At 45.8% G+C, this 12,876-nt stretch overlaps 1 protein-coding gene across 6 annotated transcripts in view; it reads right to left on the reverse strand.

Annotated features, from left to right (window-relative positions):
- The window catches only part of pde9aa (phosphodiesterase 9aa), a 114,494-nt gene that overhangs the window by 74,709 nt on the left and 26,909 nt on the right, over window positions 1-12,876 (reverse strand). For all 6 annotated transcript variants that reach the window (XM_046053290.1, XM_046053288.1, XM_046053289.1 and 3 more), the window contains one exon: window positions 11,398-11,475. In XM_046053290.1, coding sequence (XP_045909246.1) covers window positions 11,398-11,475 — 78 coding nt within the window. The remainder of the gene's footprint in view (window positions 1-11,397; window positions 11,476-12,876) is intronic.

Below are 12,876 nucleotides of genomic sequence, written 5' to 3' on the forward strand. Positions count from 1 at the left end.
ACTGCAACGACTATTGTTGCTAGTCTTATTGTTATTATTGTTATTATAATCATTAACATTACGATGGTTACCATTAACACTATTATAAATATCTGTACCATTTTTCATTTAGTTTATAGCAACATTACCTTCGCTGTCTGTACCTCTGTGTGTATATTGTGTAGGCTGCCTCCCTCCCCTCTCTCTCTCCTTACATCTCTCTCTCTCTCTCTCTCTCTCTCTCTCTTTCACTCTCTCTCTCTCTCTCTTTCACTCTCTTTCTCTCTCTCTTTCACTCTCTTACCCCAACCGGTCGAGGCAGATGGCCGCCCACCCTGAGCCATGGTTCTGCTCGAGGTTTCTGCCTCTTAAAAGGAAGTTTTTCCTTGCCTCTGTCGCCTAGTGCTTGCTCTTGGTGGGAACTGTTGGGCTTCTGTAAATATCATCACAGAGTACGGTCTAGACCTGCTCTTTTATGAAAAGCGCTGTGAGATAACTGTTGTTGTGATTTGGCGCTATATAAATAAAATTGAACTTTACGTTTCTTGGTTTGTAGCTCAAATCAGTTTATTAAGGTTCTTCTGATTTATTTGATTTAGTCTTGTTTTGCTTATTCAAGTGGGAAGACAGACAAACAGATTTAACCTTACAATAGCAAACATTCACACACACACACACCAAGCTTGACAAAGCATGTTTTAGATACTAAGAATAACTGATGGTCAGTCCACCTTTATGTTCTGGTATAAGTGGACAATTTGAATGAACTGGACTGCTGATGTCTCATTGAAGGTCACTGTGATCTACCAAACAGCATGTCCCTACCAATATCCAGTGACTAATGAATTAAAAATTACGGTTTTTAACAGCTCTCATTCTCTACTATGAGTCCATTTTTAAGTTTTTCACTAGCAAGGATCACACAATCAACAGGTACGATTAAGTGATTTATTGATGATCGACACAAAGATGTACGAGGCTTGCAGTTGCTGAATAGACATTAGAGGTGTTGTGGGGAAGCTACGATAGGGAAATCCGGCATAGCACCCGGGCACGACGGACCCCCAAAAGCTTCTAGTTACGTGAGAGCATTGGCTGATCTGAGGTCTTTGAGATCTGAATGAGTGTGATGATAGTACGTTTGGGAGGATCAGCGGCGCATGATATGTATTGGGAATGATGTTGGAGGCTGAAAGGGTAGCAATAGTTCAAGAGGGTCTTGCAAGGGTTCAGGGTCATTGGACTCCGGAGAAAAGATGGTTTCTTTAGTAGAACGCGGTGTTGTTTGGGGAATGAGTCTGAATTGCAAGTATGACGCCGAAGGTTGAGACGAGGGGAGATGCAGGGAGATGAAACACGAGTGGGTGTGAACGTAGCTTCTAAGGTTCGGGACGACTAACTGATGCGATTACGTTGTACTAGTTGTGACGTGGCGGGAGGTCTTCAAGCTGGCCTCTAGCACGAGAGAGAGCTATGCTGTAAATGTTAAGCTTTTGGCGACCATTCCGCTGCGAACCATCTATCCTTATAGAACCCCCAAACCGTGGACTGGGAGCGAGCAGAGGTAGTGTTTGGCATCCTGGTGCCGGAAGCCCCTTCTAATTGTAACAACTGTTCCCTCGAAACGACTTTAGTGTGAAACTTCTGGTCGCCTGACCAGTGGCACAGTCGGGTGGCAATGACTGGGAATGAGCCGCAGGGGCGGGTCATCACGGCTTCCAGGTGTCGAAGGCCCCTTTTAGTTCGAACAACTGTTGACTCAAAATGATTTTAGCTCAAAACGACTGTCGAAAGTCTGTTTGCTTGAACGACTTAGTGTAAGAGACTGCTCGCTCTAATTTTAAGCTCGAAACGGCTTTCGCGCTTTAACGCTTAGTTTGAAAACTTGTTAGCTTGAAAGACTGTTCACTCGAATGATTTTGGATTGAATGAAATGACTGCTGGCTCGTGATAGCTAGAAAAGCTGTTAGTTTGATGTTCGCTCGAAACGACTATGCTTGAAGCGACTGAGTGTTTGAAGCAACTTTAGCGTGAAGTGACTTATCCAAAGCGACTTACAATGGGTTGTATACTCGATGTGAGCTTGAACCGACTAAGAGGCTGAAGTGACTGGGAGTTCAAGCGGCTGATAGCTTGAAGCTACTTTAATGCAAAAGGCTGTAACGCGAAATGACTTACTTGACGTAGGATCGAAGTGGCTGAGCTCGTAGTAACTTTAACGAAAGGCAACTTGGTTTAAAACGACTGTTTGCTCTAAACGAATGTTAGCTTGATGTTTTCTCGAAATGACTTTGCCGGATGTTAGCTTGAAACGACTGAGCTCAAAACGATTGTGAGCTGGATGTTAGCTGAAACGATTGTTGGCTCGAAACTATTTTGGTTTAACGACAGTTGGGTTGAAGGACTGTTCGACGTTCGCTCGAGGCGACTGTTAGCTCAACGTTTTCTCGAAAACGACTTACCTTGAAGACGACTTAACTAGAAACTACTGTTTGCTTGAAATGATTATACCGATTTAGGTAAAGACTCAAAATGCCTTTGCTAAAAAAAAAAGCTGTAGGGTCGAAATGACTGAGTTCGAAATGACTTTTAGCTGAATGTTATTTAGAGCTGACTGTGAGCTCGAACGACTGTTTGCGTTAGTTTGAAACAACGGAGCTTGGAGAGACTGAGCTTGAGACGACCTTTAGCCGCATGTTAGTTAGAGACGACTGTGAGCTCGAGACAACAGAGTCTGACGATAGCGCGAAATGACTGAGAGCCGGATGTTAGCTTGAAAAGACGGAGCTTGAAGTGAATGTTGGCTCGGGACAACTGTTAGCCGGACGTTAGCGCGAAACGACTGAGAGCCGGACGTTGGCTCGCAAGCGACTGTGAGTCCCTACTAACGCCCTCTGCTGAGGTTAGTGGTAGGGTGCGGCAGGGGGCGCATCTCTGTGCCAAACCCCTGCTGCAGGCAGCTGATGTGGCTGCTTGGTGTAATTGTTCTCTGTTACTGTGGTTGGCTGAGGGTGGGCGGCTGGGGGCCCTGGCATCCCGGTGCCCAGTGGCCTGGCTGATGGTAGGTGGCCGGGGACACTAGCATCCCGGTGCCCCGGCTGGAGCCGGTTGCTGAAATCACTGCTGTGGTTGCTAGAGGGGTATGACTGGAGGTGATTGCATCTTGGTGCCGGGAGCCCCTACTGGGACTGGCTGCTGTATAATGTAAGCTGCTGGTGCTGTAAGCACTGATGCGAGGTGGATGCTCCAGAAATCAGTTGTTGGAATCCCGCTTCCTGTGGTACAGATGTTTACTATCTTGAGCTGGCGGAAATATGTGAACTGTCCCTTTAACAGTGGCGCTGATGTCATGGCGTGCTTAATGGGTCACCCGGAAGGGAGCTGGTGTTGACGGAAATGTGGGCATGCCATGCGGACATTATAGCGTTGAAAAGTTTGTTGTATTGTCTGTTCTGTCAACGGGATTCTTTCATCTTCGACAGTTTTCTAAAGAGTGACTATAGTCTGTTTCGAAATCGTTTCTAAAGACTGTTCGACTGTGATCGGCTGTGAGGCGGAGGATTCGCGGGTGAAATGTTCCTGATTGTTGAGATGAAGCAGACCATGGAAGAGATGGAGTTAAGCTGGACTCGCCCACTTCCTGGCCGGCTTTACGATTGTGGAAACGGGGTCTAAGCATGGAGACTGAAGAGAAGAATTCGTCTTCTGGTGCAGGGTCTGCTGTCGTGGACATTGAAAATGACTGTGGTGAGTTCGTCGAAATAATCCATCATCTGATGGTGATTTCCGACACTTCTCAAAGAGGTAAGTGAATGGATGGAGTAGCTTGTGATGATTCATCGTATGGTATAGCAGCATTAACGTAGCGTGCTCGATAACCTGTTGGTTGGTCTGAGTTCGGGTGGGGAATGCGAGAGCCGTGCAGGATGAGAGCAAAGAAGGGGAGTCAGGACGTGTGGGTATTTATGGAAATGCTGGCGATGACGTGGTTGGTCCCGCTCCTGAAACTCTGCTAATTAGCACCACAAAAAGATTACGCCCCCATGCCATATGCCTCACAGAGATCTGCTGCCTACCGTTTTCAGACCCTCAACAACTTAATTTCTAAAACGCGACTAGTAACAAATCTAGTGAGTTATTCAGACCATCAGGGGTAAGTGAGAAAACTCTTACTATTCTGTAAGCTATTCTCCTGCATATTGTTCAGAGAAATCTCAGCCAGCGTCTCTAACTCTCTTCTCGCACTGTGCGCATGCAGGCAGGAATGGGTTGCTATGGTTACAAAGATGCTGTTTGTCTCATCTTTGTAACCATAGTCTGAGGCCCATTCCACACTATTGCTACGTTTGCACATCCCGTCCAAACTAAAACGGCGAAAGGAAGACCTAAAACGGAGATGTTTGAAAATGCTACCAAATCCATCTGAAACTTCACAACAGCACAGGAGAACAGTGAAACAGACAGCACAAGAAGAGAAAAGGGAGCCAGACAACACTCAAGGAGAACAAGGAAACCACACACGAGGAACCGAGGTTTAACCAAACCAAGCATTCTCTATCTCTCCACCGTTACATATTCCATATGTATGGGAAACTCTTTAAGACACCCTGCAAGGGAGGGTTCCTGCCCATGAGGTAGCAATGCCACAGGGGTTGAGTGTGCCCTGGGTGGGACAGGCACACCTAAAAACACATATGCTTGCATAGCATCCACCACCCAGTGGGACAGCCTTGACTTTGACAAAGGCCTATATAGGTGACTCAGCTCAAAACAAATGAAGAGCTGGTCAGCCTTCCTAAGGGCCCATGTGCGCCTGACGTATTCCGCCAGTGCTCTGAACGGGTACAGCGTGGACTGGGTTGGCTCAGCCACCTGTCCCTCCACAGGGGAGAAAAGTGACTATAGCGCAACTGGCTAGGTCAGATGGAATTCAGACAATAACTTAGGCAGGAAAGCCAGATTGGGGCAAAGAATTACACCCAACCCATCTAGTGAGAACCTACAGCATTGACTGAACTGATGCGCATGTAGCTCACCTACCCTTCTGGTGGAGTTTTAAGCCAATAGGAACAGTTTTAAGGGAGAGCCACTTCAGATCAGCAGACCAAAGGGGCTCAAAGGGCGATTGCAGAAGTTCCCCAAGGATCACGCCCAAATCCCTATGAGGGACCTAAAGGTCTACTTTTATGAACCAACAGCCTCTAAAAGCCTCTGAGAAACCGGGAAATCAGAATCAGCCAGGTATGTGTACACATACAAGGAATTTGACTCAGGATTGTACATTGCTCACGATGTGCTTACTCAGTGTTTCCCACACATAGGCTTTACTTGGGCGGGCCACCCAGGTAGATTAACAGCCGCCCAAGTAAATTTGGCAACCTATTTTAAAATTCTGTTTGGATTGCAGTGCAGCACATATTCGCTCCGCACATCCTCTCACTCAGTCGCGCTCTTTCTCTCTCTCTTGTAAACACGGACAACAGATCCATCTGTGAATTGAACGGTTGGTATTAATCTGTCCAACACAATGCTGTCAATGTCGGAGACCCATCTTCAAAACAGTTATTAGCAAGCATGTAAGGAGCCTAGCTAATAAGGATAGCTATGTTAACTTTGGAAAACAGCTGTTGAAGTTAGCACGCTGTATAACTGATAGTCAACAGGTGCGTTCGAGATAACTGGCTGACTTTCACCGACTTGATAGATAGGGAAATAAAAAAAGGGCCGTCAAGTCAGACACAATCTACCTCCGGTAGACTGCGTGAGCTTAAAACAATGATGATTGATGAAGCCCACAAAGAATAGTATAGTGTTTGAAAGGAGAACTTTAACGCATTTTTATGCAATTCTTGGCAGGCATGCAAAATTTGGCACACCATATATAACACACGTATACAGTATATACAATATAACAATATGAACAGTATGATAAGCTCTGAAATAGAGGGATGAATAATAAGTGGTAACCAGTAAACAGGTGGCTGATTAGAGAGAGTTACTGAGTTATTACACAGGAACTGTTCCTGACGATGTGAGTCTGAAGTCAGCTGTTGATCAGAGTGATGGCTTGTGGGAAGAAACTGTTCCTGTGTCTGTTCGTTTTGGTGTACTGTGCTCTGTAGCGCCTACCAGAGGGGAGAGAGAGGCTGGAACAGATTGTGTCCGGGGTGAGATGAATCTGCAGTGATGTTTCCTGCCCATTTCTTTTCCTGGGATATAGTGGATCCCAGGAACCTGAATGATTGACCTGAAATGTGCATGACTGGTGAATGCAGATGTAGTGTAAAAGCGCTCTGAGTGGTCGAAAAGACTAGAAAGGCGCTATACAAATACGGAGCATTTACATTGATTCCACAGCAGACACATGGCTGTTTAGAATGGTGACGGGGGGGGCTCCTCCTGAAGTCCATGATCATCTCCACAGTTTTGAGCGTGTTTGTAGGCCAACTCATCACCGTCCCGGATGAGGCCAATGACTGTTGTGTCATCAGCAAACTTCAGGAGTTTGACAGATGGGTCTCCTGAGGTGCAGTCGTTGGTGTAGAGGGAGAAGAGCAGTGGGGAGAGCACACACCCCTGGGGGGCGTCAGTGCTGATACTCCGGGTGTTAGAGGTGATGTTCCCCAGTCTCACCTGCTGAGGGTCTGCACAGATTTTCAGGCAGGATGGAGACACATCGTCTGGGCCAGGAGCCTTCCTGATCTTCTGCCTTTGGAAGAGCCGGCTCACATCCTCTTCACAGATGAGTGCAGGTGAGGGGGGTTGACAGCGTGGCAGTGGGGGAAGGTGAGTGAAGTTAGAGTGGGGGAGAGGTGTGACTGTGGGCTTTTCAAACCTACAATAAAAGCCATTCAGCTCATCTGCCAGTTGTTAAGTCCCAGCAGTGTTGGGGGATGGTCTATAGTTAATGAGTGTCACAACACTGACGCAGGATTGTTGGCTGCAAAGCTGTTATTTAGCTTTTCAGCGTAGCTCCTGTTTGCTGCTTTGCCCTCTTTAGTCAGTGTGTTCCTGGCCTGGTTGTACAGGACTCCGTTGCCACTTCTGAAGGCCTCCTCTTTGGCCTGTCGAAGCTGCCTGAGTTTCGCTGTGAACGAGTGTTTGGTTGTTGTATGTGTGGAAGGCTTTAGTCTGCACACACATGTCTGATGAAAAACTGATCACACTGTCAGAGTGTCAGTTCATCCAGGTCAGTGGCTGCAGCCTTAAAAACACTCCAGTCAGTGCAGTCAAAGCAGGCCTATAAATCCAGCTTTGAGTCGTTGGTCTATCTTTTCACACTCTTCCGGGCTTCTTGCATTATCCTCACCACAGGCGCCTGGGACAGGCGGCGGAGATGAGGCTCGTGGAGAGTGAAGGGAGGAAAGGTGTAAAGTAGACCCTGAGGCCACGGGTGAGCCAGAGTATCCTTTCTCATTGTCGTTCTTCAGGGAGAAGAACAGTTGACAATGTGCTGATTCTCTGCACTTCTCATCCACCACCTGAGGGTGGAGGCTCCACTCCCATGGGTGGGGTGCCTCTCTCGACATGATGCAGTAGCGTAGTAGTAACCTGGGGCCGTTAGGCCGCCTTCCTTAGCCTATACTTTTTTACTAAAAATGAAAAAGTTGGCAGAAGGTTGAGCGAGACGGGCCAACCCCCCCCTTCTACGCAGCCTTTCGCCCCTCCCCATTCATCTAACTCACACACCAGTGACACCAACAGCTTGAAAACCAGCTACAACAGAACACGGAAAAGCAGAGTTTAACTGAAATGCAAGTAAATGTAGAAAAGTAACAGACTCGTTCTGTAGTAGTACTAGCACCAGGGACACAGACGCTAAGACTGGGAAGAGGAAGATGCCACAGACCGGTTCATGGGTGAAAGATTAAACAGAGAGGACAGCGAAGCCTATTATTATTATTATTTTCATTGTTTGTTTTTGTTTGTGTTTGTTTGTTTTTCTCCTCCCCAAGCCCCCCTCTCTGTTCTATTGCAGGTTTCGTTGCTTTCTGCAATTGGTGTTTCCCACTGCTTTTCCCTGTTGTCCCCACCTTCCATCCCCCTTCTCTTACAGGTCTTGTCCTTTCTCTGTGCTGTCTGTTTGTGCCCCCTGTCCGGCCCAGTGACAAATCAATACATTTTAAATAAATAATAAAACAGACAAAGGAGTATATTAATACTCTCCTGTTAAAGTAAAATCTGTCTGGCACAATATGGTATCCAGGTCATCATACTCTATGCCAGGCTGCTGGGCAGGACAGGTTTAAAAAAAACAAAAAAACAAAAAATAGGGTGAGGGAAATGTCACCTCCTTCTCTCTCTGAACTTAACTGAAATGCAGCTATTTGTGCGATCTTTAATGTGGTTATATTGTTTGTTTTGCTTTGCTTGCCTGGATTTAGCTGTGAATGAATAGTCAGTTGAAATAACCTTATCGTTTTTACTGCGGTTGTGTACGCATAGATAATGAGCACCACAGACAGCACCTGCCACCTGGCACTGGGCCAGGTCAGGCTTCCTGAATAATTGTCTATACTCTGTTGGTCGGGTACTCGGTTGGTAGTCTTCAGTGATGTTGTGTTATGAACATTTGGCCAAGCATTAAGCATTATATAGGCATATTTGATACATGCACCACTGCTACTACTAATGTGTTAAATCGTCTTCTGATTGAGCTTATGAATGCTTCTTTTATTCTTAACCTGCACCATAAGCAGCGGGCTATATATGCTATTTGGGGGTGAGAGAGCGCGCGCGAGAGAGACAGAGCGAGCGCACGTCTCGGTAAATGCAACTTTCAGCGTGAGTATTGATAACAGATAGTGCGCATCTTTAAAGTTTGATTAAATTTTTGTAAAATTATACCCTGCACTGTAATACCACAATGCATTAGATAATTGCCCTCCAAAAAGCACATCCCCTCTCACTTGGCTTCCCCAAAAATTTACCCCACCCCACGTCACTGCTGATTACGGCATTATTTTGGATAATATTTTTTTATTCTGATTTGTCACTGGCCACATGCATTTTATTTCCTTTCATACAAGACATTTTCACCATAAATTGGTGCATAAATTGTCAATCAAGAAATAATCTGCCAATCAAGTAGCGTATTTCATCAATGAATATTTATTCAAAATAGCGTTGGAGTATCTTGTTGTCTTGTTCTCGTGACTCCAGTAATGTGTATTCTCACGTCTGGTGGACTAAGTGTTTGGTCACACCACTAATATGAGGACTTAAATGTCCCCACCACTTTTCAACACAAAGTGACGCCCTTGTGTAATCAGCTGCGTCCACATCATCCTAAAGCCTTTATTTAAGTTGAGCTTGTTGTTATCAATGGTTTTTATTCAAATTTGTTTTATTAATAGGCTATAGTTTACATATAATTACGAAGGTCCGGACCTCGGTGACCTCAAAGCTGGTTAAGGCCATGCCTTTTTAAAGTTGTAGCCTACTGCCATAGTGATCAATGGCTGTGATGCTGCTAGGTGGTTTATTAGAGGCTGGTCCTGTTTATACGTGCGTGCATTAGCAGGGTGGCTGTGGTGGAATATTCAGTGGACTGTTCTGGCCGGTCTGGATCAAAGTGGATCAATTTTTTGCTCCCAGTCCGTCCCTGACATGATGTCCACTGCTGAGTTCAACAGCCCTGGCCCATGTACCACTCAGAGAGCAGAAACCAGAACCCTGCCCAGAAATGTTGTCACCTGGGAGGGCTGGAGCTCGCCGTTTTTGTCGTTCAGGCACAGGCCAAGCTCCAAATGTGCTCCAGGAACAAAGCCACATGATAGCGGCATAGCTTCCCCAAGGCTGCTCAAACCAACCAATTGTCGAGGTTCAATGACCGCATCCAAGCAGCAGGTGAAAGTCCGGAAAGCTAGCCAAGAGGGTGGATATCTTGGCCTGCAGTACCTCTGTGTGATGAGGGTCTTTATCTTTAAGGTGGGGGACCTCATTGCAGGCAGTCTGCAGTGAAAATGTATCCAGTAACCATGGATCATGGTGGAAATGACCCACAGATCTGCACCCAAAGCCAACCATGCTGCCGTGTAAGGGGCTGTCGGAGAGCTCTGGTTGGCTGGGTTCCAGACATTGGCAGAAGTTAGGGGGCTGCATCGAGGGCCCCGCAGTCCACTTCCCTTTTGCAGCTGGTCCCCCACCACGTCCTTGCCAGCATTGCTATCTTGTTTTTTTGTATTTATCTTGTTTTTTTGTATTATTCTTTACACTTGTTAAAGCACTTTGTAACTTGTTTTTGAAAAGTGCTCTACAAATAAGGATTATTATTATTATTATTATTATTATTATTATTATGGGTTAGGGTTGATCCCCAACTCTTCAAGACAGCCACCATCGTTCCTGGACCTAAAAGGTCTGCAGTGTCCAGTCTGAACGACTACCGCCCTGTGGCTCTCACCCCCATTTTGATGAAGTGCTCTGAGAAACTGGTTCTTCAGCACATAAAGAACAACATCCCAGCCAGCCTGGACCCTCACTAGTTTGCTTTCAGAACCAACAGATCCACAGAGGATGCCATCTCCTTTACCCTCCACGCAGCCCTCACGCACCTTGAGAAAAACAACCTACAGAATGCTGCAGTATTCAACACAATCTCCCCATCAAACTGATCAACAAACTCAGGACTCTGGGTTTAAACACAACACTCTGCAACTGGATATTGGACTTCCTCACAAACAGACTCCAGTCAGTTCGGATTGGCGGACTCAACTCCTCCACTCTAGTGCTCAACACTGTGTGCTCAGCCCCCTCCTGTTCACGGTGTACATCCACGACTGCATCCCCTGACATGGAGAGAACTCTGTTGTGAAGTTTGCGGATGACACCACCACCATCATCAAAACATCACTAACATGGGATGTGCACAGCCCAGGACCAGAGGGCTCTGCAGTGAGGGATTAAAACTGCTCAGAAGATCATTGGTACCCATCTCCTGAGCATCAGTGATATCAGTGAGGTGTCTACGCAGAGCCCAAAGTAAATAAATCAATCTTGTAAATATCCCCACTAAGCAGCTCAAGGAGGCATTTTCCACTGTTAGCCTCTCACACATTTCTAACAATTATATGGCCTCCTTACAGCTGTAAGCATGCAATTGTCCCCCCATTGCTAAAGAAATCTTTTGGTGTTTGGTATTTCTTGTGGTTATGTTGTTAAGCTTTCCTCTTGTGTTCATTCCCTGACTCTGTTTTCTCATCTATGTAGTGTGTATTCCTTCTGTCATTTGTTCATTCATCATATTTACTGTTGTGTCACTTAGTTGTGTGACTTCTAATGCAAAGGTACAGTTCACATTTCATTGCAGCTCAATCAGTAAATGTGTCTTTCAATCAAACAGCCAGCTGGTGGACGGAAGAAATGTTCAATCAATTTATCAATAAAGACATCAGTAGGATGCAGGTTTTCCAATACCTCTCTGTGTTGTGTGGCATGGTGGGGTCGATGGATACCATGGCTCCGGACGAATCCAACAGAGAAAGATTTGTGTTCCTGCATGAAAACAAAAAAACACATTAAAGTTTTACTGGAGGTCATCTGTTTGGTTACATGAACGTGAGGCTGTGTTGCATATAGCTCATTAAACATAGACTTGCTGCTGGGACTGGTGCTAGCACTGCTAATAGGTAGAAGGGTGGGTTAGAAATTTTGGAGAACAGGTCCAGTTCATATCTTCCAATGGAGTACAACATCCATCCACACAGTTGATGTGACCTTGAGAAGAACGCTGAATAAAGATGTTGTATGGGTACAAAAATAAGATTAATTCCACCTCCAGGGATCATAGGTAATAATGTCTGCCTCTACTGCAAAAACAAAACTGAAGTTAGACAAGGATGGAGTTTCTCAAGAACTTGTAACTAATGATAAAACAGACTGGCTTCTTGGAAGAACTGGTGAGAGTAGGTAATGATAACGCAGGTTTAATAACATAACATTAAAGGGAGATGGAAGTTTGGATGGAAGTCTGTTTCAAAGAATCTCACATTTACAGGTGAAACTCAAAAAATTTGCATATCGTGCAAAAGTTCATTTATTTCAGTAATTCAACTTAAAAGGTGAAAAATATTTTAAACAGAAATGTCAGCCCTCTGAAAAGTATAATCATGCATATGTACTCAGTACTTGGTTTGGGCCCTTTTTGCTTGAATTACTTCCTCAATGCGGTGTAGCATGGATGCTATCAACCTGTGGCACTGCTGAGGTGTTATGGAAGACCAGGATGCTTAGCGGCCTTCAGCTCTTCTGCATTGTTCGCTCTCATGTCTTGATAGATTCTCTATGGGCTTCAGGTCAGGCGAGTTTGCTGGCCAATCAAGCACAGTAATCCCATGGTCATTGAATCAGGTTTTGGTACTTCTGGCAGTGTGGGCAGGTGCCAAGTCCTGCTGGAAAATGAAGCCAGCATCTCCATAAAGCTCGTCTGCTGAAGGAAGCATAAAGTGCTCTAAAATGTCCTGGTAGACGGCCGCGCTGACTCTGGACTTAATAGAGCACAGTGGACCAACACCAGCAGATGACATGGCTCCCCAAACCAACACAGACTGTGGAAACTTCACACTGGACTTCAAGCATCTTGGATTGTGTGCCTCTTCATTCTTCCTCCAGACTCTGGGACCTTGGTTTCCAAATGAGATGCAAAATCTGCTCTCATCAGAAAAGAGGACTTTGGACCACTGAGAAACAGACCAGTTCTTTTTTTCTTCTGACGTTGTTTGTTGTTCAGGAGCGGCTTGACAAGAGGAATACGACATTTGAAGCCCGTGTCCAGGACCCGTCTGTGTGTGGTGGCTCTTGATGCAGTAACTCCAGCCTCAGTCCACTCCTTGTGAAGCTCCCCCACACATTTGAATGGCCTTTTCCTGACAATCCTCTCCAGGCTACGGTCATCCC

Source organism: Micropterus dolomieu, linkage group LG07, assembly GCF_021292245.1.
Source record: "Micropterus dolomieu isolate WLL.071019.BEF.003 ecotype Adirondacks linkage group LG07, ASM2129224v1, whole genome shotgun sequence".
Lineage (NCBI taxonomy): Eukaryota > Metazoa > Chordata > Actinopteri > Centrarchiformes > Centrarchidae > Micropterus > Micropterus dolomieu.